The following is a 25980-nucleotide window of genomic DNA, read 5'->3' as shown; positions in this document are numbered from 1 at the left end:
ATGCAGCTTGCCTGGTTGGACACAACCTCACACAGACAGGGACTCTCTGCAGGTGAACTGAGCATTTCTTTCAGACCTGGGCTTCTGTGCTGAGTCTGCTGGTAAGGACTTCATTGGCATCAACTGGGAAAGGGCACAATTGAGACAAACACACCTGCCCCATGGGAATATAAAGGAGTCCTTTAGCTCACTGCAGTGGTTGTGGGGAGTTGCTGTGTGTCAGAGCTTGTTAGGAGTGCTCTGGCTCTCCAGAGCAGCGTTGCTGGAGCCACCAGGCCTCAGCTGTGGAAGCCCAGGCAGTGGGAGCATCCTTGGTACATGTGTGGATCCTTGTGATGGAGGTTGTGGAGGAGGTTCCTGAGTTTCAGGTTGTTTTGAAACACTCTGGTCAGCCTGTGGCCACTTGGGCTATCTCTGCTGTTGCCATGTGGAGTTAGTGATCACCAATGGCAAGGATGGAGCCAGGATGTTTTGGCTCTAACAGCATGTGATGTGGCTCAGGCTGCACTGCTTCTGTGGTTCCAGCTCAGGTACTGTGGCTGCACAAAAGAAACAAATTTCTTACCAGCTTCTTCACCTTCCTCTGGAAACTTGGTGAAGGTAAAGAAGACTGAAGTCCTAATCAAGCTGTTAGTCACAGCAGGTTTCCCAAGCCTTGGGGCTTGCCTTTTGCAGGGGGCCAATCTCTGTGGGGTGTATGCCTGGCATGCTGCTGGGGGCTCTGCTCTGCTCCAGGCAGCATGTGCAGATACTTGCCTGGAAAAGCCATCACTTCAGGCAGCAGATCTTTCCTCTCTGGGAGGGACTGGTGGGGAGGAACGAAACAACCAGGGTACACCTCCATCAGCGTGTTTGAGCAGCAAAAAATCTCTTTAGTGCTCACTAGGGAACCCGGTGTGTGTGGGGGGGTTTCCATAAGAAAAAATTCGTTCCCTGCAGGCCTGAAGCTGCAGCAGCTTCCAGCAGAGATGAGCTGGGCTGCGCAGCCGGGAGGCTGTGCCCTGCTGGGAGAGGGTGAGAGGTGCTGCCTTCCAGGGCAGCAGCTGGTGGGAAGGTATCTGGGCTGCTCAGTGTCACGGACACGCGGTCGGTGGGGACGCGAGGGCCCGGCTTCGGCCCTTGTCAGCGGCACCTCGTTGACTTTTTAGCGCTCCCTTATCGTGTCCGCGCTCACCTCGCGGCAGCGGCGCCGATAAAATGCCATCGCCGCCCTAATCTGCCCGGGCAGCTCCGCAGAAAAACTGCTGCAGAGCACGGGGGGCTGAGCCTCCTGCAGGCAGAGGCCAGCGTGGGACTCCGGTCCTGAGCGAGGTAACAAAGGACCAGCCCCAAGCCGGGGCGAGGCGAGGGTGGGATGATGTCCACGGTGCGTGGAACACCGGGCGTGTCGGCGTGACCGGCACGGCAGCACGTGAGTTCTGTGTTGGAATGGGGCTTTTCCTTGGGAATGTAAGCCACGTGAAGTGCTTGCAGGATGTTAGTTCCCAGAGCCATAAACAACAGAGGTAAGGTAATGGGAAGGATTCCACAGGTTTTTTTGTTGTCTTTCTTTTTTTTTTTTTTTTTTTCCCCCAGTAATAACTGATATCTCTGTCTTGTTTCTTAAGCACCTAAGTAGTTCTGGTACAAACCTTAATTATCTTTAAAAAAGGCTATTATTTTTCAACATATAACTTTTACCTACCTGTAGGCCCATGGCAATTTTTAAAGCTGGTTTTAATTTTTTTTATTTTTTTTTTTAATAGGCAAGCAACTTGCAGAGAAACACTTGGAAGAGTCCTCTTTATGGGTTTGAACTCTAAGGATCCCTGAATATAAAACAATAAGCAACAATTGAGCAGGTATGTAATTTTTGGAAACTGTAGCTGGTGCCAAACTGGTGGACAGTATCTTGCCACTACAGGAGAATAAGGAAACCTGACATGGAATTGGCTGGAAAGAATTACAAACATTTTTTTGTGGAGGGCTTAGAAGTGACACTTCTCAAAGCGTGGCCTATTGGGGTGGTAGACAGTAGGACTGTGCTTCCATTATGTCCCTTTGGTAATCTGCCCATGGAAGATGAAGACTTTACATTCATGCTTTATCTAGCAGTCTGGTTATTGTTCTTTAAAATTTTAAAGAGCTTCCTTGTCGGGTTTGAGTGAATTTCGTTCTAGAATTTGCTCCATCCTGAAGGGCAGAGCTATTTGCCCCAGACACTTGAGGTCAAACAGAGAAAGTGTTGAACTTGACTTTTTTCTTATTTCTTTCCCACATTCTAGTGAAATATCCTAATTAGTGACCTACTGGGCCACATCACCACTGTCTTGACTTACTATTTTTTTTTGCCTTTTGTGTGTGTGTGTATTTTTTTTTTCTTTTCCTGGAGTGCTTTATGATAACCCCCTCTCCCTGCATTAAGTACTTAGACCAGGAAAGACAGCAAGGTGGTAAGTCCCATTTTCAGGTGGATCCACGTGCTACAGATTGGTGTGAATTATCAATGTCCTTCTGAAGTCGTGCTCCTGGCCACTGTTTTCCCATGGATATCCTGTGTGGCATCCCTTTAGGGGGCTGGTATTTGCTGGTGTTATTCTAAGGCACCCAGTGCCAGCCACCTCCACTCTCTGCCCAGTGGGCAGCAATGAGGGGATGTGACCTACCAGCTCAGCTGTTCCTGCACTCCAGCAGCTCCTGTTTGCTGCTGACCCAGGGAAACAGTTGACCATGCCAGCAAAACAGAAAGGAGGAGAGGGAAAAACAAATAGAGAAAACAACAAAAAAAAAAGAGCATGGAGTTAATGAAAGTGGGGGAACACTTCTGGTGTTATGATGTTACCAGACTTAGATTTCTGCAGCACCTGCTGTGCTTTGCTAAAAATGAGGCTAGTTAGCAGCAGCAGATGTGAATGTAACAACTGTACAGCTGTCAGGGGAATGAGAGAAGCTATGAGAAATCCATGAGTTAAGTAGATTCTATCACCTTTTTTTTTGTTGTTGTTGTTTTGTGGAGGGCTTAGAAGTGGCAGTTCTCAAAGCGTGGCCTATTGGTTGTTCATGTCAAATGACTGGAATGCTGTGGAGGGGGAGGGAAGGGTGCAGCAAGCAAGATGCATGATATGTTCCCAATCAGGAAAAGGAGAGAATCTGGGGAATGGGTTACTGGAACTGTTGAGGGATGATGGAGTAGCTGGGGGGAAAGATGCAGCTTAGGAGTAGATGCTAGCGTTGCAGAAGTGGGGATGGGAATTCATGTAGCTAAGAGTAAATGGGTTTATTTTATGGAAAGGATACTGGTGGTTATTTGGTAACCAGGAGCTTAAAGGATCAAAGAGTGTTTAGTAAGCCTTTCTGACTTTGCCTTGCCCTTCCAAAAATATATCCCGACTGTGTGGAAATCACCTCCCGTCCATTCCTAGACTTTAATCACCCCCTCCCATATAGGTGACCTCTCGGGTTGCACCGGCTGGGTGAACTCTGGGATATATGATAGCACATTTGCTGAGCTGCAGGATCTAAAGGTAAGGCCAGTATCTGGAATGCCAAGATATTTGTGAGGGGAGGCAGGATTCCTGGTCTCTTCAGCTGCCTGCCCTCAAAATGGAAGGAGAAGGCATTTCGAATTCCATAAGTCTTTGCAAGCTCCAGGCTATAAACAGGCCCTTCCTGTAGGAACAATAAAGATCTAATGGTAGTCAGGAGATGTCTGCTTTTCTCTGCAGGCCTAATACTACTGGGAGATGCTTTTGTGAGGAGGATGAAGCCCATCAGTCAGGGGGACAGAAGTGTCCAGTGCTACTGGTGTAGATCATTCAGGAAGATGGTATGGAAGACAGACATGGGGTAAAGAAATGAAAGCCTTGTCAAGCTGAAGCAGAGGGAGACAGAAAGGGGAAGGAGTCAAAACAAAAAGAAAGCAGGAAAAAGGAAGAATGAAAGAACTATTGCCATTGTTTTGTACAGTGGAGAAGTGGCTCAACCATTGAATACACTCCATAAACACTGTATTTTTTCAGCAAGCCAGGCTGAGGACCTCTGTGGGGGCAAGTACACAAATGGTGGGTCCCCAAGTCCTGCTGCTCTCTACAAAGTCAGTGAGAGCAGAATTTATCACCCATATAACTGAATTCTAGGGGGAGGTGCTGTGGCTCTAGCATGGTCTGGCTCCTCTGTATCAGATTTCTGAGTAAGCCTGTATTCCCAAAAGTAAAGTGAAGGTTGATATGACCAAAGGAATGTATTTGCTATTTTACTTCGTGGATCACAGGGCAAGTGCCACATGCAGTAGTCATGGATGCTGTGTTTATCCTCTCCTCTCTTGCTGTCTTGAACACAACACTACAGCAGCTTGTGTCTCTGAAGCTGTTCTTGGCATTTAGACTCTTTGCACTAAAAATCTTCATGGATCTCTCACCACAGCCCACAGCCTGGGGTGCAGAGCATGCAGGGTGTGGATGTTTTGGAAGTACTTGTAAGACACTCCTCTGTACTGCCTGGTCCTAGCCAGGGGACAGAAGTTACAGTTACTAAAATTTCATATCTGGTAGTACATTGCAAAGGCTGGTGTTTCCCAGCAACAGTGACTACTGCCTCACCCTATAACCACATCTCTGCCTCCAATCAGAAACACCAAACCCGAGCAGCCTGGAGTGTGCCACCTTCTCCCTCTCTGGTGTGTGGTCTGTCAAGGATGGGCAAACTGCTTGGGTGATGCAGGGAACCCTCAGGGTTAAAGTGAAATCTTCTAGGAGGTAGGTTGTTCTCACATTCATCAGCTGTGACAGTGGGGGGAAGTGCTGTCCCATTTCCTGTCCCAGGAGAGTGCCTGGACCCATTGTTTACAGTGAGCAAAGCCACTGGACTTCACACCTCCTCGTACAGTGATGCTACAGTAAAATGTGAAAGTTCGGACATGCCCATAGATACAGACTGTGGGACTCTGTCCCAAATGGGAGATCTGCACAGTAAGATGCCAGATCCATGAGCCCTTCTCCCTCCTGGGATGAAATAACCCACCTTTGTTTTCATTATGAATCTTACCAGCCGAGTGTGTTGCCTCACCTCATTCATTAGCCAGCCAGTGTCTGTATAATTAGAGGTTAAGTAGTTAATCTTCAAAAATCCCTTGGAAGTCAAGGAATCCATATATTTGCTTATTTGTAATTTGTATACTGCCCCTGAGGCAACCAAGCATGGGAATGCAATCCCATGTCTGTGTGCTTAACAACTGAAAAGAAGATGTGGGGAGAGGTTTGAGTTTTTACAAGAGTGTAAAGAAAAGCTTTGGCTGTTTAACCTCCTGCTTCACCTCCCTTGTTGCACATTTTGCATCTTCCTGGTGCCCAGGAAGCACAAGGAACAAGCCTGTATTTTAGTGTGCATTGAGACTGGCTCTTCTGACACAGGATGAAGCTAAGTGTGTGCTTAAGCTTGGTTTTGTCCCAGCCAGAGGAGAAGACTCCTGTTTTTTAATCAGGGGCCTGCTTGTGGTAAGGCCCACAGAAACATGTATCAAATGTTAAGTTTACTTAAAGCTGTTACAATCAAATTACTCAAGGTAGGCTGAGCCAGGAGTACATGGTGCTGGTATAGTGCTTCTAGAGATTTTTGTTGTTGCTGCTTTTTGCAATGCAGACATTAGAACTTTACAGGGAATGTGTCTGTCCTCCAAATGGATGGAGATGTGTAGCTGGAAGGGGGAACAAACATAAAGTTGGTCATTTGTGGCTGTATACTCTTGAACTCTACCATCAGTGGTCTGAAAGACAGCAAAATGGTAAATGACCAGTAGGAGTGACTCAAAAATCAGTGGGCTGCAAAAAAAACCAACCAAGGAAAACACAAAACAAAAACAAAAGACCCAAAGCAAACAACCCCCCCCCCCCACATTACTGCAATAGTCCAGATCACTCAGACAGATGGGGCCAAGTATAACATTAGCTGCTCTAAGGCACATGTCAAAGAATAAGGAATACAGGCTGTGCTTATCAGCTGGCAAGTTTTTCTCGGGAAGCGGTGGTGGGAAAAAGTGGGGGCTGGTACAGCTCACTGGCTGACTGTACAAAATTCCAGGATGATGCTGTAGCTGAGGGAACTCACGCAGCTTTCAGTAAATAAGTTTAAACTGAATAGCTCTGGGAAGGGCTAAGTGTGTGTGTCACTTAGTACTAACACAGTCATTTCCCATGTGCTCTATTTAGTGCTTTTGTTGGTGACTCCTGGATGGAAGAGGTTCCAGGGACAATGCCTGAGGGTATTAAAGAATTGGAAATGTGCCTTCCAGTGAAAGAGGTTGAAGAGCTAGAGTGAAAAGGGAAAGCTGAAGGCTAACTTTTTTCTGTGTCTGGGTATGCTTACATGGGGAACAAACTTTCTGTGGTCTAGCTGGAGGGCACTAAGATCCAAAAGCTGGAATGTGAAACTGGGTAAAAAGCCCAAACAATTATATGAGGAAAAGCATTATTTTTTAACATCATCTGTAACTAACCACTGGAAAAACTCAGTGAGGGTTTTGGAGGATCCTCCACAGGAGGCTTTTAAGTTGTGGCTGGATTCTTGTCAGAAAGTGGACCCTTGTAGAGATGGGAAGGATTTCTGACTCAGGTTTTCAAGGATGTGGGTCTAGATGATCAGGCCAGTTCTTTCTGGCATTACAGTCAAATGTTGGCTCATAGCTTTTTGGTAACTATGAGGCTGAGAATTGTACAGGGTGGGAGAACCAAGATTTTCCCTGGTAGGACCAACCAGGCACAATCTTTGCTGTGAGAAGAGGGCATGGGCTAGATGCAGTGCTCTCACCTGAACTCCGAGTGTTTGGTTCACCTTTTTGTTGGATTGTGCTTCAGTGATATCCTCAAGTAAATGAGGCTTCATTGGTTGTCCACTGAGGTGCTCAGAGATAAGAGATAGTAAATCATAATTTATCATGCTTTAATTCTCCTCTGGCCAAGGCAAGACATTCATTGTACATACCATCACCCATGGCTTTTTCATCTATTTCAAACTTTAAACCTTGAACAGTTACTACCCTATATTTCTGAACCAAACTAGAAAGAGTTTTTCTTTCCGCTACCTCAAGGAACTGTTTTTTTTTTTTTTTTTTGTGGAAAAGCTAAATTCCTTTGATGCTGGGGTTTTGCTTCATTTCTTACCTTATTCCCCACAGACTTCAGGTTTGACAGAGGCCGAGACTGTGCATGTGGAAGAATCTGAGGCGCAATGAAACTTCCTGAGAACAGCCCTGGAAGGATGAGCACTGGTGCAGATGGAGGCTGGGACATCAAGAGGTGCCAGCAGAGGCTCTGAGCCTTTGCACACAGCCAGAGTGACCAGGTACTTGCTGTAACAGCACTTCCTAGGAAACACAATGGCCACTTGTGAGCCAGCCCTGCCCCGACACAGTGGAAGAAAGCCAGGCAGGGCAGCGTGTCCCCTGTGGCCAGGAGGGCTGGCTGGGTGGAGCGTGGTGAGGGAGGGCAAGCAGGCGAGGATCTGTGGATGTGGCTGCTGAGGCTGTGCCGGGTGGGAAGCTTTTCCTCTTGTGACTTCACCTGGACTGTGTGCCAACCTCAGCACACAATGTTATCACTGCAAGCCAGCACACGGTCGGGGTGGCCGGGCTCGCACACTCGGGCCCCAGGAGACCTCCCAGTCCTCATAGCTCTTGGCTTTGATGGCTCTTGCCAGAAATATGCCATGACCACATTCCCTGGGTTTGTTTCCACTGGTACCAGCACTGCCTGTGCTCATGGGTGACCTGTGCCACTGAGGTGGGTATCTAGTTGTGAGGAGTAAGTGAGAGGTTTTGTCAGGAACCAAAGCAGCGACCTCTGCTCTACCCCACCCCTCTCTGGCAGTCTGAGCTGCTCTTGGCTACTTCCTTATCTAGGGTTTATTGCTGTGCAAAACAGCTGAGTTAATGAGTTAAAAAGAACTCTCGGTTCCTGTTACATTAAGGCCTTGCTGCCTGGATAAAAATCGTTCCCAAGAAGTGTTTTCCATGGGTCAGGGATGTGTGGTCTGCCTACAACCATCTTTACTTTTGCTAAATACCTTGTCTAAAAGGAATAGTCGGGCCTGGATCATCAGAAGCTCTTGGCAGTTTCACAGATCTCCTCCCGTGGTGGTCTTAGAGTCTTCTCTCTAAGGCACATAGTCCAGGTTAAATGCTGCCTCTAGAAGTCTCAGCCTGAGCCTGTCCTATTCCCTGCACTATCAGAAAACCTACATTATTTATTTTGTTCTGTTGTTCCATGAATAAGACCTTTCTGCCCAGGCAAGCCCAGGCATCCTTTCTTGAAAAGAAGAAATAAAGAACCTTCCCTTCATTCCTAGGCAGCCTTTCATTTTCCCAGGACAGATGTTTCTAAGGCAGTTCCAGGTATTCCATGCTTTGGCAGGATAGGCAATACATTCAAAGGTGGAGCAACAGCACTGGACTTGTTTGCAGGAAATGGAATGGTTCCAACCTATCATATCTAAGACTCACCAGGGACTTAAGTCTTTGGTGTCAGGGAGACCTGTTCATGCAAGTGTCTGTTTCCAGCTGAATTAAAATCTACAGTGACATGGCTTTTGGCAGGCATGACCATGTATGCAACAAATAGAATTTTTCAGGAGTCTCTCTATTTTTGGGTGTCTTTTTCAAGTACGTGTTTGGTGGATGATTGTTCATAAGTCTTGGTAGTTTCACCACCTGTGTTAAGCTCAAAGGAGGCAGGATCTGTGTTCGTCTGTGGGCTGTCCTTTGGCATGTGGATTGTGCTCTGGCAGTTTCTTTATTCCTTTGTTTTCTCCTGAATGTTCTTTGCTATTCTCATTCTAGCCTTCTCACTTCACATTTCCTCTCATGGTCTTGCCTGTGTCCTTCAAACTTCTTCCCTTACATGGACAGCAAAGATAGGCACTATCTTTCCAGGACTCGAGGGATGAGGCATTGCTCATAGATGGGACCAGCTTTTGAAATGCACGAGCAAGAATCCTCAGGATGATGCAGTACATTGCCACTCGTGACACTGCTTTCTGGGCCACCTCACAGATCATAAATCATTTTTGGCAGCTGGACTAGAAATGGGCAGATTTAAGTCCTTCAAATTGCGTACTAGCAGCCCATGTGTAGACCTAAGATCTTATATGATATGTACAAGGTGAGAAGACAGTTCTGGGGGGGTACTTTCTTACCTTCTTCGTTCAAACTGGCAGGTGGTCATTAAGGTAAGCTGGCTTTTGAACCAGAGAATAAGCACTCTTTTTCTAATTTGATGATTTATGGGTCATGGAGAGCACATAATTAGGGAGCTTTTGACAGTAGAGAAGGGCTTTCATGAAAACTGGAGAATAAACCAGGCAGGACTGACGTCTCTACCTGTCACCCCTAAGATGCCAAACACCCTCCAGGATCTTGGTACAAACATGCTATAAAAAAACCCAGTCACTTCTAGTTCTCAATTGTGTTTTGGAACCAGACTGATAGGTCATTTATAGCCTGTTTAATGGCTGCTATCTTATTTTTATGTCAAGCAAGTTCTTAATCATAATGCCATGTAACTCCAATGCCTTCCTGGAAGGGAAACTGCCTTCCAGGATCTCAAGTATATATATTGTACCAGCTTTGTTTTATTTAACAATGGTTAAATTTCCTCAGAGAAAAGTTTTAACACCGTTCAATGGGGTGAATTTTCTATAAACCCACACTGATTGCCCCTAGTTATATTTCCCTCCTTTTATTCCCTGTGTTCTGTGATAGCCACCTAATTACTTAGTTGAAGTCTGAGATCCTATCACAGGTCTGTAGTTACCTGTGAGTAATTACAGTTAGGAGATAATTATAAAGTAATTATGCCCTTCTACATAGTCTTTATAAAAAAGGCCAGACTATGAGTTTTCTTCTTCTCCGCCAGGACTTCCTCATTGCACCAAGAAGTACAGCAGATCAACATGAATAGTGCAGCTTATTTAATAAACCAAGTTTTTAGTGCAAGGTATCCAGTCCTGCTGATTTAAAATGCCTGGTTTTAGTAGGTGGTATTTAACTCCTCTGAGGTACAACAAGAATAGATATGTCACAAACAAAGTCTTTATCAACCTTTTTTTCCCCAGCAGTAGGATAGAAGTATTTATTGATTTATTTTTTTGTTGTCTGCATTATTATTGAATAATCTAAGATTTCTATCCTATAACAGATCAATACCATGATTAGGACTAATTTTGTCCTTATTTTACTTTTAAAAAAAATAGCTTTGTCAGTTTTTTTTCCCTTTTCACTTCCATAGTATCTTTTTTATAATTTCTATCTCCTAATTTATATTCAGCATCTCTCTTACTATTTGTTAAATGTGTTTTACTTACTTAAGCCACCCCCATTTCAATTTTTAATTTGGTTGGTTTTTTACAATTGCACTATTCTTTCTTTACTGGGGAGTTGTGTATTTTTGGTTCCTAGTAAACAATTTTTAAGCAGTTCTCAATGATTATTTATATTTTCTTATTTAAATCCTTTATTTGTGTTGATTTTGCTCAGAATTCTACTCAAGGCTGGGAAACAAGGCTTCTTAAAGCATCATGCCTTTCAAAGCATTACCAGTTTGGACCTCCTTCTGCTTTCATGTAACAGTGGAGTTGGGTGGGGATCAGTAAACCTGCTACCAGCCTCTCATTTCTGCTACCAGTTTACCCATCCAGAGAAGGTAAAACACAGGTTTTGTTCGTTTTGGATTTAAGATTTGAAAAATGAGGAAGCCGTTTAGAACACTTAAAAATCTCCAAGGCTGTTTTTGAGTCAGCAACGTCACTGTGTGTTAAATTAAGCAATAACTGGTGTTTGTTTTTTCCCTTGGTGAGTGCTCAAATAACCAGTGCTGCCATATTCCAGTGTTGCTTGGTTATCCACTGCAGACCCAAATCATCAATCCAGTTGCTGGAACGCTGACTCACAAAGCTTGAATATTGATAACCAGGAAATTACGATTCAAAGTTACAAACAAGCCAGTAAGTAAAACTTCAGTTGTACAAACCATCCCAGCATCTTTTCCAATGTCTTACAGCTGTGGTCCCCTGGGCAGGCAAAGCCTTGTTGAATATAAAATAGAAAGGAATGCCACAGCTGTGTATGGCTAAGGAGGATGTGTTGGAATGGACTTGACTTCTGTACTGTCCTTCTGTAAAAGAGGGCACCCTTTTTTTGAAAGACAAAGCCAGGGCTGCCACAGCATAAACCCAGCGCTGGTCAGGGGGAGTAGAAACCCACCAAACCTGCTGCACACTGGGCCAAAGCAGGGGTGGAAACAGAAATATTAGAGCTCATGTCCTCACTTCAGAGCTTCAGGGACTAGAGAGATGCAGGCCATTAAAATACGTGCCTGTATTTTTCTGAGAAATTACCTATAATAATAGCTGCCTTCATTGTAGTGGTATTTAACCATCAGACAAGAACTGGGCCTCGTAGCACAAGGCAAGTGGAAGACTATTCATGAGTCGCTACGCCAAGGTGGAACTTGCCACAGAAGCAGCTGCTGAAAGTTCTGCCAGGTCTGACAGAGAACCCCCAAAGACTCTTAATGCTTTTTTTTTAAAAGGATCTTGAAATGCTTTAAACCATGTTGATCTTAAGAATATCATATTCACTGAACAGTAACAGGACTGCAGGGAATTGAAGTTTGCTGGAAATAATGAACAAAAAACCCAACACAGGCCTCTCCAAACTGGAGAAGCCCTTCCACCCTATGACCTGGCAGGTTTGTACATAAATAATCCCTGACTCCCTTCACCTGGCTGTTTCCTAGTTTGAGGCCAGGTTGTCTCAGTGAATGCTGAAGACCTTTGGATGGATGATTTATCTATGGACAGGTTATCTTCTTGATCAGGAAAAGAGAACGACTGGCTCAACAGCTTCCAAGTTCAATAACCTCCTTTTCTTCTCAATAAATTGTTGAGGCATGAGAGGCTTCCGTTCCTTGCTGGCATCTTTTACACTGTGCCCAAAGAAACAATCGTATCAGGCTCAGGAAGACAAGTGGCTGAAAGGGCAGGGAAACAGGAACCGTCCCCACAGATGTCCTTCCCAGAGGAGCTGGGAACAGGCTTTGCTGTGGGAAATGGGAAGCTGAGGTCAGCCAAAGTGCACGGCAGGTACGTGCATCTCTGGGGACTGGAAGAGCAAATAACGGCCTGCTTTGCCTCCCTATCCCTGCCCTGTCCTGCCTGTGAGCTCTCCTGGGCCACCTTCTCACCTGGTGTGCACAGCACACCTCCAGTGTGTCATTCCACGGTGTGGAAATGCAGGCAGGGAGATAAAGGTGGAGAGTGGGTGGTGACAATGCTCCTGAGAGCCCTGAGCCTACCACTCAGCAAGGCAGGCCTTGGGGGTGTGAGGAGAGCCCAGAAGAAGGGAGAAAGGAGTAGGGAATGAGTCTCCCTCAGAAGCTGGAAGGCAACAAACCTCATAGACAGTGAGGTAACACGGGATGCTTCCACATGTACCCACTTGTTTGGATCTTTCAGAAGCTTTGTCCTTTCCAACTTCTTGTTGCCTGGGGATGTTAAGAGATTGTACAAGAAGTCTTGATAAAACAAACACATGGAGATCCCCTCAAGAGGCTGGAAGATATTATTAGCTCCTCTTCTACTGGCAGGCCTGGAGCAATTAATTATTACCAGAAGTATTATCAGGTGCTTGTCACTGCTTTCCCTGGATCCACTTCAGATAGTCCAGACTGGCTGTAAGCAACATGTTCCCTGACTGGCCTGATACCTCACAACTCCTGATACCAGTTCATGTGGTTCTCTGAGGAGAATCTCAATAGTGGTGGGGGGGCCATAACCTAGAATATATGCTGAGATAAATTTGAGTCCACGGACCACTTAAGTTTGTAGCATAACTACATTTTTGTGTCTTGGTGATGTCCTCCAGCTGATGTGCTCCACCTCTGTGACTGACCAGGTGGTAGGCTCTAGGCAGGGGGCAGAGAAAGGGACAGGTAAGAGGAAGGTATATGGGGACCTAGGAAGGGCATTTTATATGTGATGGCTCCATAGTGCATGTTGAGCACCTTGCCTACGAGCTCTGTGCCCTGTCCCAGTGCTGCTCCTCAGAAATAGCACCTGCACTGGCACAAGAACGTAGGATTTCTAACCAAGGCACTGTTGTAAAGAAATAACCTGGTCAAGTTTTAAGTGAAATCATGCTCACCCATGAAATCATGTGTCTAAAAGAGTACTCCTCTGTCTCCTGTCTCTAACCCTGGTTGTGCAGAGCACCTACCTTTGACACGTGAGAGTTCATCTCCTTTTCCTTAAGTGTTCTTTGTACTTTTAGTGAAGTTTTTATTATTAACCATGTTGTTAAGGAAAAATCATGCAAGTCAGCTGGTATACTTGAGAAGTACTTACTGGAAAAGGGATGCAGGTTCAGGTGAAAATACAGATTATACTAGTAAATAGAGTCAACAAAGTTTACAGTGATTCTGCAGGTTAAATTATAGACATCAAAACGATCCTCACATCAGTTTAACTCCAATCTATTCAACCACTGTGAAAGTACCATAAAAAAAATCACGTTCACAATAGGTATAACTGCATCACCGCGAGTTTCCTGTGTTTGCTTGGCCTTATTTTTGTGCTTGCAGGAAAAGTTTAAGGAACGAGGGATGAGGGAAGAGAAAGGCCGGGTTTTAGATACAGCGTAATGGACGCGCTGCACCTTCTCCTTTCTCGTTCACAGCGAACCTCGGCATCCCGGCGCTGCCGGCCCATGAATGAGAAAACATCGCCCGCTAGTGGCTCGGGCCGCGGGAGATGCTGCTCTGCTGATGCTGCTCCAGCAACTGTGCTGGGACAAGGGACAAGGCGGGTGGCTCTCCTTCCTCCTGCCCTCGGGTAAAATCAGCATCTCTCTGGAAAAGGTGGTCTCTGAGCTGAGCGAGAAAAGAGGTTCTGAATGGAAGCGCTGTGAGTCGCCTGCAGGCTGTTTGTTACGTTTAGTGTCAATGTCCAGGAGAAACACTCTGGATAAGCCACGACATCCAATCTTACGCTTAATACAGTAGCAGAACAAATTGGTTGAAATGTGGCTGTGGTGAGCAAACACCTCTAAAGCTGCAGCACATTCAGAGCTGTCACTGAAGCCACAGAACAAAGCTGTGAACACTCCTGAAGGTTCCCTGAGGACAGACCTCCTTACAGGGCTTTGAAGGTACAGCACCACCGTGCTCCACACTGCCCCAGCTAATTAGGCCCACTCCAGAGGAGATAATTAACTCAAGTGGAATTCTTCACTGGCACAGCCAACTTACTCCCAGACCTAAGCTGGTATCTCCCCACTTCAGCATTGCACTGGATGGTGCAGACAACCTGTGATGTCCAGGCTGAGTTTTCAGGACCGGTGGCAAGATATTGTTTTTTTTTTTCCCAACTGAAAATATTTTTCTGAGATTTCTCTAGGTCTTTGGCCCTATATGAAACTGTAGAGACCAAAGACCTCAGCCTCCCTCTCCCCCCAGTTGTTTTTCTGCTTACGAGGTAAGATCATCCTTAACAGATGTTTGTTTACCTCTTCATAAAAACCTCCTGTGATTCTGCAGCCTCCCCAAGCAGTGTGCTGCAGTGCTTTGCTATTCTTGCCATTGCAAAGTGTTTTTCTAATGTTTAGCTATATCATTTTTATTGCAAATTAAGCTGATTATTTCCTCTTCTACTTTTGGTGAATGTAGGGGACAACTGTTTAGTCTCTCCACCCATTATAACAAATGTTTATGTGCTGGAAGACTGTTATCATGCCTCCCCTCCTGTTGTTCTTTTCCTAGAGAAAACAAACTCGGTTATTTTATCCATTCCTTATAAGTCATGGGTTTTTTTTCACATCTCTTATCATTTTGTTGTTCTTTTTTTGGACTCTCTCCAGTGTGTCTGTATCTCCTGTAAAATGTAGAGCCTGGAACCGGACACACTGTTCCTGCTGAGAGCTCAGCAGTATCAAGTAAATGCACAAAATAATTGCTTCCTTTGCCTTATACAAAAAATTCCCATTAAAGCATCTCAGAATGAGATTTATCTTCTTCTGTGGGAATCTCACTTAACAGACTCATATTGGGTCAAACCTCATCTCTTCTCTGCTGCGCTGCTGCCAAAACGGTTACGGTTTAGTTTGGACCAGCACATTTGGTGTCTGTGCAGTCACCTTTCCTGAACTGTTCCTTGGTGCAGTCACCTCTGCAGAGGGCAGAGCACAGCTCTCCAGTGTCTCACCTTCCTCTCAAATTCTGACTGCTCCAGCCCCCTGTCTTCAGGAGGGAGTGCTGCCCCGCCAGCCCAGCTGTCATCCTCTTGGTTTTGTCCTCTAGGCTGTTGTCCAAAACACTCAAGGAAATACTGAGAAGCCCTGGAGGCAAAACTTCAGGGACATGAACCTCCCAGCTGGAAAAGTGAAGCCCTGATAATTACCCTTGATAATGGTACTTCAACCTGTGTAGCCTCTGTATGGTGGCTTTTCTTGCTGCTCTGGGAGCCTATGATCTAGATATTTTCTAAAGGCTCACAAAAGTCAAGGTATTTTATACCTAACCATTTCCTCCTCATCTACCAAGCCCGTTAGTCAAAGAAGAAAATTAGCTTGGTTTGACAGGATTTGTTCTTCAAAATTCCCTGCTGGATGTTTCTTATCAGCTTATTGTCCTTTAGCTACTTATAAATTGATTGTTTCATAATTGGTTCCAGTATCTCTCTAGGTATCACAGTTAGGCTGACTGGCCTGTAATTCCCCAGGTTCTCTTAGAACAGTAATTTTCAGAGAAGAACTGCATTTAGGTGAAACAGCTATAGAAAGACATTCCACTTTTACCCTGCTTATCTTTATTCACTGTCTAGTTTTGTTCCATCCCTTAAATTACAAGCACGTTTCCCATAAGTATTCATCCTCCACTTGAGGCTCAGCACAATCTGGCCCTATCTCCACCTCTTCTGTGTTCCTGCCCAAACTCTCCTGTTACACACTTCCCCAATTCCCCTCCTCCTCAATGATTTATATCTTCCTCCCCCTCTTTATGGTTTGTTTGCAGTTCCCTAGCAAAATATATTCCTCAGCAATTTATCTCCCCCAGTGCCTGTAGGGCTCTGAAGAGAGTCCTGGAAAAATCTGAGAGCCTTGCCCTTAAAATATGGGCAGTGACCCTTGCCAGTCTTGCAGGGACGTGGCAATGCCTGCCTAAAATTTTATCCAGGGCTGGCCACATTTAAATGATTTCTGAGGCCAGTAGGTGGCAGAGAGATGATGAAATCTGGGAGACTGGTCCTGGTGATCAGAGTGGCAGATCCCTCTGGCTCTAGGATGGACAGGGACACCTGTTGCTGCACAGCAGGTATATGCTAAGTTGGGTGGTGCCTGGCAAACAGGAGTGTTGGGTGACGCTCCCAGCTTCTTGCAGGGAGGCTGGATGTGTCCAGTGTTCAGCCTCAGCCAGGAGCAAAAGGTTTGTGTGTTCAGCAGAAGAACAGGAAGCATGTGCCACTTTCTAGCTAAGCAGATCGGGAGAAGATAACTTTGTTTGAGGGAGGGGTATCGTTATCCAGGGTTGTGCGCTATATAATTGCACAATCTGCTATCATGCATGAACAGAGCTGTTCAATAGCATGGCCCTGCCTTGTCCTGACATCATGTCTGTGTTGGAAATCCGTTTGGAATGAAAAAATCCCACATTCCCCAAGTGACCTCGTAGGCTCTGAGCAAAAGGCTGAGTTGCAGTGGAGACTTCACAGACTCAGTGGTGCCAGAGGCAGGAGCTCAGTCACCAGCCTCAAAGCAGCTAAAGGATGAGAAGTCAGCCACGAAGCAAAATTCTTTCCAAAGAAAATAACATTTTAAAAGTGCAGGAGATGTCCGTGGTTCTTTGAAGGCAAGAAAAGTCCCGAAGGCAAGGAAAAGTCACTGTGAGTAACAGTGTTACTCTCACTAGCTGCTACTCTTTTTAGCACCGTTTTTTGGAGAGGAAAGTACTCAGCACATCAACAGGTTGCCTAATGAGAGCTTAAATGCTGGGCGAGGTTCACAGGTTGGAAGTGTTGGCCATTATCAGTCTGGTACTGTCAGTATGCAGTTCTTTTGCAGGCTCAGTGAATGTCATGTGTTGCATGTGAGGTCCAGTCTTCTAGACCTTTGGCTTTATGGTCTGCACTCCTTTCTTTCACAGCCACAGGTTTTCACAGCCTAAGAGAATCAAGTCTCCTTCTTGCTCTTCTCGTGTTCTGCCTTCTCTTCATCGCCACCTTAACCAGCCACTTCCCTGCATAACCCCAGCACAAGAGGAATTCCCCACTGCCCATCCTCATCTTAATTTAGGCCCTTTTCTTCAGGGGGAGGAGGCCTTAGCGAGCTGGAGAATCTGTCCCAGAGCTCAGTGGTGCCTTTTTAAAAAGGCATCCAGGTGAACTGACTGTGTGGTTTTTCCACAAACCAGAAATGTCCTGTTAAAATCAGTGTGCCCTATGCTAATGGCTCTGCACCCTAATGACAGCAAAGAAAGTCAACCTGATCATTCAGATAAAAGTAACATTTACCCAAATAATAAGAGACTGGAATATAATTTCTGCATCAGCTGCATCTTGCAAGCTGTTCTGCAGCTTGCCAGACAGTGTTTGATATTTGGATAGTGTTTGTGAAAGGCAGATAAAAGGTTAATGGGAAATATCTCTGACAGTTGCTGGATGTGATTTAGAGATGGACTACAGCCATGTACCAGATTTGGGGTTTGGCTCCTTATATTAGAGAGATAAGGCCCAGGAAGGGATACACACATTCAAACAGAGATGAGTTTTCCAAAAAGACAGTTTCAGTCTGAAAAGGAACAGGCAGTTTGACATCTGAACCACCTGCTCTCTTTGATGCACCACCTTCCAGGCACTCTTTAAAGGTGTTGGGTGCTGGTGGTACCACTTAGTCCTCCCTCTCTTCCTACTTCCCAGAGAGGGGTTGAGGGTGGCAGTGATGACCAGTTACTCATGTCTTAGTCCTTGTTTATCTCAGTAGTATGTAGCAAAAGAAAACAACAAAGGTGTTCCTTACTCTTCCTTACTGTTCTCATTCCTCTTGTTGATCAAACTGTGCCTTTTCTTATTCACTTCATGTTCCTGGGACTTGTGTCTTCCCACACACCAGCTTTACGTAGCACAGGCTGAAAAATGTTCTGCTACAGCTTCTGTATTAAGAGAGTGATTAATTAAGGTGTTCAGAATATGACTTTCATTTCAACTAGATCCACTGAGGTTGATTTTTTTCTTTTGTGTCTCCAAACTGATTCCTCTTGCAAAATATGAATTTTTTTCTCCATCTCTGACTTATCCTTTAGCTCTTTTGAAATCTTTTTTGAAAAACATCATCTCAGCCTCCAATTGTGCTTTGAACTTTGGGGCTGTGCAAAAAAGCTGTTTGGGAAGGCAACTGCTAAGGTGAGGCTCTGAACTTACAGGAGCACAAATGCCCAGAAACACTGAAGAGAGGCCTGAAACCACTGGTTTGAAGGTACAAACTTTTGTGGCCCTCGTATTATATGTAATAAATGACAGCTTTTCTAGAGACAGAATGTCTCCCAGTGCCATTCTGGGAAATTAAATTCAGTGTTGAGTTTGCATAAAGAGAGGAGAGCTACTTGCTGCTTCATCACTTTATGAGCCTGGCATCTGTACCATTGCTTAGCAAATTTTGCTTCCAGTAATCCTCTATTTCTTCAGAGCTGACCACCAAGAGCACACTCCAAGCAATTCCTACAGAAAGACCACAAAACCAACACCTCAGAATAAAGTTATCACCTTTGGCTTATAATTAAAACTCCCAGGGCAATTGGTGGTACTTGCAGATGCATTACTGAGCCTGTGATTCTTCTCTCCAGCACTTTTGCAGGTGGCTGAGGGCAGGCGAGTGTGCCTGGGGTAACATTCCTGTTTGCTGGGCTGCTGGAATTCAGCTGCCCTCCTTAACAAAACAGTTTGGTTTAGACATTTTTAATGCATGTGCCATGGTGTAAGATGCATTTGGAGGAAAAACTAAGCAGAACTAAGGCACTGAAAGGTGAGGTTGTAAAATTGGTGTTTCTCAGCTTTGATTAATATTGACTGTTAATGTTGTTTTCTTGTGCCACTGCTTTTTCCAGGTAAAAGATGTTGAAGAGCAGCCCAAAGCATCTGACAATGCCAAATACAGACGTAGTACCTCAGTATATGCCTGTGCTGGAAATCAGCAATGCAGTTTACCAACTGTCAGAGTTGGGTGTAGGGTAACAATTTAATTCAATTAATTCTGCCAGAGATATTGGCATTCTCTTTTCACCTGTCATACCACAACACCTAAAGACTGGTGAGTGTGGGCACACAGCTGTGCTGAACCATAGCAGAATTGCAGAGATGCTTTGGTCCCTGCTTAACTGAGCAAACTCCCATTTATGCATGTATTAGGTTTTCACTGCCTGTCGCCTGTTCCTCTCCCCCCTCTGCTTTTTCATGTTCAGTGGACTCTCCTCTCTGTGTCTCTGCCTCTCTCTCTATTTTTTTTCCTCCCTATTGTTCCCCACGTCACTAACTGTCACTCACTTCATAAAGCCGTCTGGCTCGGAGCTTAAATATTGCAGGGCAACTAAAACCCACCATCAGAGCCAATTCAGTCATATCTGCTCAGTCGTGCGACAAGATTGGGGCTTTTAGGGTAGGGAAGAAGAGAGACAAAAGTTCACTCTTCCCTGCAGAGTGCCAAGAGAGGAGGGGGACACATTTCTTCGGTGGAGCCTTTCACAGCGGCAAGTTGCTTGCTCAACATCCTTAACCTGTACGGTCTTTTTTGCCGGTAGCGTGCTCAGGAAGCACAGGGTGGGGGTCTGCAACGAGCCCACGAGAGTTGAGAACATGAATGTGTTGACTCTTGAGTGGGCTGAGGCAGTGCCCTGCTCTTTCCTCACGACAGGCAGTTTTTAAGGGAGAAGGCGAAGTGCATAAGTACATTGCTCGCACCTTTTCCTGAGGCTCGAGGGGCTGGCTGCTCGCGGGTGGAATCCTGAACATCCGAGCTGGTCGTGCCACTCGTCATCAGTCCACCCAATATTGTTGCTTGCAGTTGGGCAACCTCGAACCACTTCACTCGCAGAAAACGGAGAGGGTGGTCATGGCAGAGTTTTAAAAAAAACGTGGCCGGTTCGGAAGTTGTCTCAGGAAGAGTTCAGCCAAATGTAGCAAGCTGTGAGCAAGACAATTGGTGGAGTTAGCCAGGGAACATTTTTCCTTCTCCTGTGCAGTGAGTTTTCTGTATGATAAGGTTTATCACATCTAGAATGTTGCTCTTGTGTGCTGCAGTGCTAATGTTCGAAAGGTAGCGTGGCTTATCAGCGGGACTCACAAAGGAAGAGAGGGATGGAGTTAACTGAGGTGCCTGGGGGACAGTGAAGTTTATACTGCGTGTAGTCATGTTTTTTACAGAGTTGCACATGATTGGTAACTGTTGGGTGTACTTTGCTCTGTGAATTTGCAGAAAGAGGATGTTTAAATCAGTTTAGATAATGTATGTAAACAGCATAATCTTCTGCTAGACTTGTTAATGTAAGCGCTGACATTAACACACTCCTTTACACAACTTTAATGACTGAGAAAGTAGCAATTTTCTTCGGTGATTAAATTATACGTTTGCTGCTTCCTCCTGAGAGGTGTTTGTGCAAGCTGAAGGGCTGCGTTCTGTTTTTCCTTTTCTAACACGGGTGCCTGGGGTTAAAAGAATGTTATGAGGTTCAAGGGCGAGGAATATGAGTCCATCTTGTTTGAGCAAAATGCCATCGTAAGCGTTTTTTTTTTGACTGAAAATTGGTGAAATTCCCCAGAGCTGCAGAGCTCTCAGTATTGTGTGTGTTTGTGTGTGTGTGAATATGTACACACAGTAGTTGAGGCAGACTAGTATGCGTTGGTGTGTCATAACATATGGCATTACAAATATATCCCAGCGGTATCTGAAGGAGGAGGGAAGTTTAGATGCTCAGATTTCCATGCTCTTGGCTGTACCTTCTTTTTCCCGGTGCTTGTGTATGTGTGTGTGCATTTAGGAGACTATAGATGGAGGCAGTATCTAAGAGGTGAACTTCTAGTTCCCTGTGAAGAGCTATTTTATAAATAATGTTCCCTGTTTCACTTGTTGTGGTCCACCACTCGGTCTTTCTGGACCACTTTAATACTCTGCATTCCTCAGAGACTTCAGACTGCTGTGGTGTGTTTAAACCAGCACATCCAAAATACCTCTCCTTTCTATTTCCCTCATACACAGGTTTTCCCTTGCTTGCAATGATATAGTGGGAAGTTCAGGATATGCAGGATGAACTCCTGACCTAGGGGTAATTTCTTAGCATGCAAAAATAATGACAAAAATAATGTAATATTTGACTTGCATCACTTGAAAATGGACTACTTTCTTAGCTTTCCAGTAGGATATCTACAGCTGGCTTCCAGCTCTATGTCAGCTTGAGATAGCAGCACTGACATTTCAGAGACAGTGAGGAGTATTTTAGGTCCCAGTTAGAGACCTTTGTGTTTTTCCTCGGGTTGGAGGAAAAGTCAGTGTGGCAACTGACTTCAGAAGAGGATGCAAAGAATAGCCCCAATAACTGTATTCTATATAATGTATTCTGTGAAGCAAAACTAGTCTATGCAGTAGTTATTAAGCTTATACAGTATTACTAACAAAGTAATGGTGTTGTAATTGCTGTTCTTACCTAACAGAGTGGTTGCTAATGTAGAATTAATATATGCAGTCTAGAGAGAATCCGGGTTTACTGTAGGTGGAAGATGGGTGCCAACGTGAGATCTGTTTGACCCCTGTGTGGTGTTCTGGTGCAGGAGAGCTTGGGTGCTTGAAAGCTGCACTCTCTTTTCTAACCACTGCAGCTGCATGCTGATAAATCTGTTCCACTGTATTGCTGGTGAGTGTTTGTACGTGTATGAAATCCAAGCAGGCTCACGCAACTAAGCCTACAAGGCACCACAGAAGACTCTCACCTGGAAAAGGAGATAAATATACTCCCTGGCTGAAAAGTAATTGCCCATTTAGTGCCATGAAAGAAAGAATTTAGCAAGCAGCTTGCTCTGGCTTCCCAGCCCTTCTCCTGCTAATAAATCATTGTGATCAGGCAAATAAGCAAACGACCATCTTTCTGTTCTCAAAGCATATTAGGGAAATACTGATTGAAAGCAGCAAAAGATATCAGCGGGAAAACCTAAATCTTTTAAATTTAGCGTAATTTGTGGTCTTTCTCTTTCTTTTTTCTTCCCTTAGACAGTAAGAAATGGGTGACTGGAGTTTCTTGGGGAACATTTTAGAGCAGGTGAATGAGCAATCCACTGTCATCGGGAGAGTTTGGCTCACAGTGCTCTTCATTTTCCGCATCCTGATCCTGGGAACGGCGGCCGAGCTGGTGTGGGGAGACGAACAGTCAGACTTTGTGTGCAACACCCAGCAACCTGGTTGTGAGAACGTCTGCTATGACGAGGCCTTCCCCATCTCCCACATCCGGCTCTGGGTCCTGCAGATCATTTTTGTATCCACGCCTTCGCTGATGTACTTTGGGCATGCTGTGCACCACGTCCGCATGGAGGAGAAGAGGAAAGAGAGGGAGGAAGCTGAGCGGCGCCAGCAGGCCGAGGTGGACGAAGAGAAGCTGCCCCTGGCTCCAAACCAAAACAAAGGCAACAACCCTGATGCAACCAAGAAGTTTCGCCTGGAAGGTACTCTCCTGAGAACGTATATCTTCCACATCATTTTCAAAACCCTCTTTGAGGTGGGATTCATAGTAGGTCAGTACTTCCTGTATGGCTTCCGGATTCTCCCCCTTTACCGCTGCGGGCGGTGGCCCTGTCCCAATCTTGTGGACTGTTTTGTCTCCAGGCCCACGGAGAAGACCATCTTTATTATGTTCATGTTGGTGGTGGCTGCCGTATCCCTCTTCCTCAACCTGGTGGAGATCAGTCACTTGATCCTGAAAAGAATCCGGAGGGCTCTGAGAAGACCAGCAGAGGAACCGCTTGGAGAGGTCCCGGAGAAGCCTCTCCCTGCCATCACGGTCCCCACCATCCCAAAGGCCAAAGGCTACAAGCTGCTGGAAGAAGAGAAGCCGGTGTCCCTCTATTTCCCTCTCACGGAAGTAGGGGTTGAGCCCAGCCCCCTTCCATCAGCCTACAATGAGTTTGAGGAGAAGATTGGGGTGGCTCCACTGGAAGATCTCTCCAGGGCATTTGATGAGAGGTTGCCATCGTACGCACCAGCTAAGGAACCAGAGGAGGAGAAAGTAAGAGCAGAGGAGGAGGAGGAGCTAGAAGAGCAGCCTGAGGAGCCAGGGGTGAAGAAAGCAGAAGAGGAGGTGGTGAGCGATGAAGTGGAAGGGCCTTCAGCACCTGCTGAACTCGCCACCGATATGAGACCCCTCAGCAGGCTAAGTAAAGCCAGCAGCCGGGCCAGGTCAGATGATTTGACTGTATGAAGGTGCAGGATACAGGGAGCACATGAAAAGGAAAAAGTTGAAGAGAAAAGGAGAGATAGAGAAAGAATCAAAAGATATTTTTAAGCAAAGCGCTAAAGTGGCCATTTGAATATTATTTCCTTTCATGATTCCCAACTGGAAAGGTACTACCATGGTAACTGTGCCTTATTTGCCCTGTATGTCCCTGTATTTCCCTGTTTCCACATGCCAGCTCACTCCTTACAGTAATATCTACACTGTACACATAACTGATGTATTTTAAAACCTAACATGGCAGTGATACTCAAATGTTGCCACTGTGAACGTATTTACTGAAAGCCTTGTGTTCCACATTTGTCTGGGAATGTGGGGAGGATCTGTCTTTCAGCCAGCAAGGGGGAAGACTGATCAACAACTGTATCTAGTCTTTCTGTTTCCACCTATGGCTCGCTGAGCAGATCTCCCCTTTGCTGTTGGCATGGAATTGCAGTTAAATTTAATCCACAAAGTGAATTCTGTGCTTAGCATCAACACACTAAAATAGTAAGCCCAACTTCCCTTCTCTATCCAGAAAATAAAATCCAAAAATGTTCCCAGTTTCTCTGTGAATGCATATCTGACTTAGGTAAAAATATTTTCCCTTTGTCAAAAATATTTCTGCCCTTCAAGTGAGATTGACAGTGGGCAAGGTTAACAGTGGCTCCCTACTAGGATTTAGCAGATGCCCAGAGAAGGATTATTTGTTCCCAAGAGGGTCACCCAGCCCTGAGACTATTTCAGTATACTGGAAAGAATAAATTCAAGTGATATTTTTTACTTGTAGCCTTGTGACTTAAAGATCTGAAGCTTGATTTAGCCAAGCAAGCGTGGGAAGGCTTCTGAGAAAGGAGGGAACAGCTACAGCCCCCAGAGCATGAAACCAAATACAAGCCTTCATGGTATGATCCTGACATGTGCTCAGTTCCTGGAGCTTGCAGGCTTCCAGGCACTCAGCAAATCTCAGGTACAGAGTCCTGAAGGCACCTGTAGACGTACACCAGGGGTCTGGGTAACTATGTGACTTCTTAAACCTCTAAATACAAAACTGGTTGGTCAAGTTTGAAAAGACTGGTATGGTAATAGTCTTCTTTGACATCTTTTGTTTTTAATTTGACAGATAGGAGCTGTTCAGTGGGCTACTTCTCTATTAAATGCCAAAGTCTCACTCAAGTAAGACAAGGCCTTTCAAAAGATGATTTAGACCTTTTGTGCCAACAGGTCTGTACAGAACTCTGAGACTCAGAAAAATATTTTTTACGGAAGGCAGAAAATCACGTGCTTGCAATGTTTAGATGTCTAATATAGATTTCTAAGTTTAGGACTACAGCAGCACCTTTTGGCTGGGACAGTGCAGCAATGTGTTGAAAAGCTTCAGGTTAGCAGCCGTGTCCCCCCAAAACTGAGCCTCATGCCAAAAAAGTGCAGGTATGCACTCTCATCTGCTCTGCTCTGCAAACCTCAGACCCTGCCATCTCAGCAAATTCTTTCTGCTGGGCTGCAGCCTATCCCATTGTTCCCGGGGCAGGCTTTAATCCAGGTCAGGGAAAAAAGGTCTTTGGCACAATGAGTAAAAACTCATCCCAGCCATCAGCTAGAAAAGACCCCCTGCGGCCTCCCATTGTAGCAGGTTTGACTCAAAGCCCCTGGGAGTCAAACGGGGCGTCTGCGAGAGCTCTGGGCAGGCTCGGCTCACACCTCCAGTCCCAGCCCAGGCAGCCCCCGGTGCAGTCACTCCTGTCACTCGCTGGTCTAATCCAGTTTCCCTGCCCAGGTAACTCAGCTGCCCCTGGTGAGCGCAGAGGTGGCTGGACTTCACTGCCAAGTGACGTTAAGCTGTACATATGTAGAAAGTTTGTGGGGTGCACTGGGGTTCTTCAGCACCACAGCGGTGCCACGTATTTTATTATTTTTTACACTATTAATCCTTTTGCTCCTCTTGAGCCCATGTATTTTCCCCAAGGTGTGCAGCCTGAGGTCGAAACTTTTGCTCCTTAGACAAAGGCTGTTAGGTTGTCCTTCCTTGTGAAGGAAGACTGGAAGGTACCTCCTCAGTTTCGGGAAGGAATAGGACAAAGCAAAAGGACATGCAGAGAGAGAGTGTCTGTAGATTACAATTTATCCACGCTCCTAATACAGGAACAGGAGAACAGTTGTCACAGAAGAAAGGCAACTGAGGAAAGAGAATGTTTTTCAGAAGGAAAAGAGTCCACTGTGCCCAATTCAAGATACTAGAATTCAAGAAAGGGCAAAGATTTAGACGAACAAGAAAATCACCATATTTATACTAGATGGGATCTATTACTTCTTTATTTTTCCCACAGAAAGATAGAGTTTTAATAGTTCAGAGGATCGACCAGCCTACTTGTTGAAGGGGCTTGGAAACATACTTTCCTGTAGGTAAAAACCAAAACCCTGTAAAGGTTTAGTATGAGGGGTCTTCTGCCTTCTTCAGAGCATCTGACCTTTCCAGATAACAGTGTACTGGACTAGATGAATC

At 45.4% G+C, this 25980-nt stretch overlaps 1 protein-coding gene across 6 annotated transcripts; it reads left to right on the top strand.

The window, feature by feature from the left end:
• The first annotated feature begins 1347 nt into the window (after positions 1-1347).
• On the top strand, positions 1348-25243 carry GJA8 (gap junction protein alpha 8). Of its 6 annotated transcripts, XM_051779563.1 has the most exons (5): positions 1434-1505; positions 1746-1841; positions 3427-3503; positions 7148-7314; positions 22265-25243. In XM_051779563.1, the coding sequence occupies exon 5, from the start codon at positions 22275-22277 to the stop codon at positions 23463-23465; it is 1191 nt and encodes a 396-aa protein (XP_051635523.1). In that variant the 5' UTR covers positions 1434-1505; positions 1746-1841; positions 3427-3503; positions 7148-7314; positions 22265-22274; the 3' UTR covers positions 23466-25243. The 6 variants fall into 6 exon arrangements, with proteins under 6 accessions (XP_051635522.1, XP_051635523.1, XP_051635524.1 ...); XM_051779562.1 differs by lacking the exons at positions 1434-1505; positions 3427-3503 and adding an exon at positions 1348-1411; XM_051779564.1 differs by lacking the exon at positions 3427-3503 and having other exon boundaries at positions 22269-25243.
• The last annotated feature ends 737 nt before the right edge of the window (positions 25244-25980 follow it).

Source organism: Manacus candei, unplaced genomic scaffold (assembly GCF_025592945.1).
Source record: "Manacus candei isolate 608988 ecotype Guabito, Panama unplaced genomic scaffold, ASM2559294v1 h1tg000014l, whole genome shotgun sequence".
NCBI lineage: Eukaryota > Metazoa > Chordata > Aves > Passeriformes > Pipridae > Manacus > Manacus candei.
This window is presented reverse-complemented; position numbering and strand designations above follow the sequence as displayed.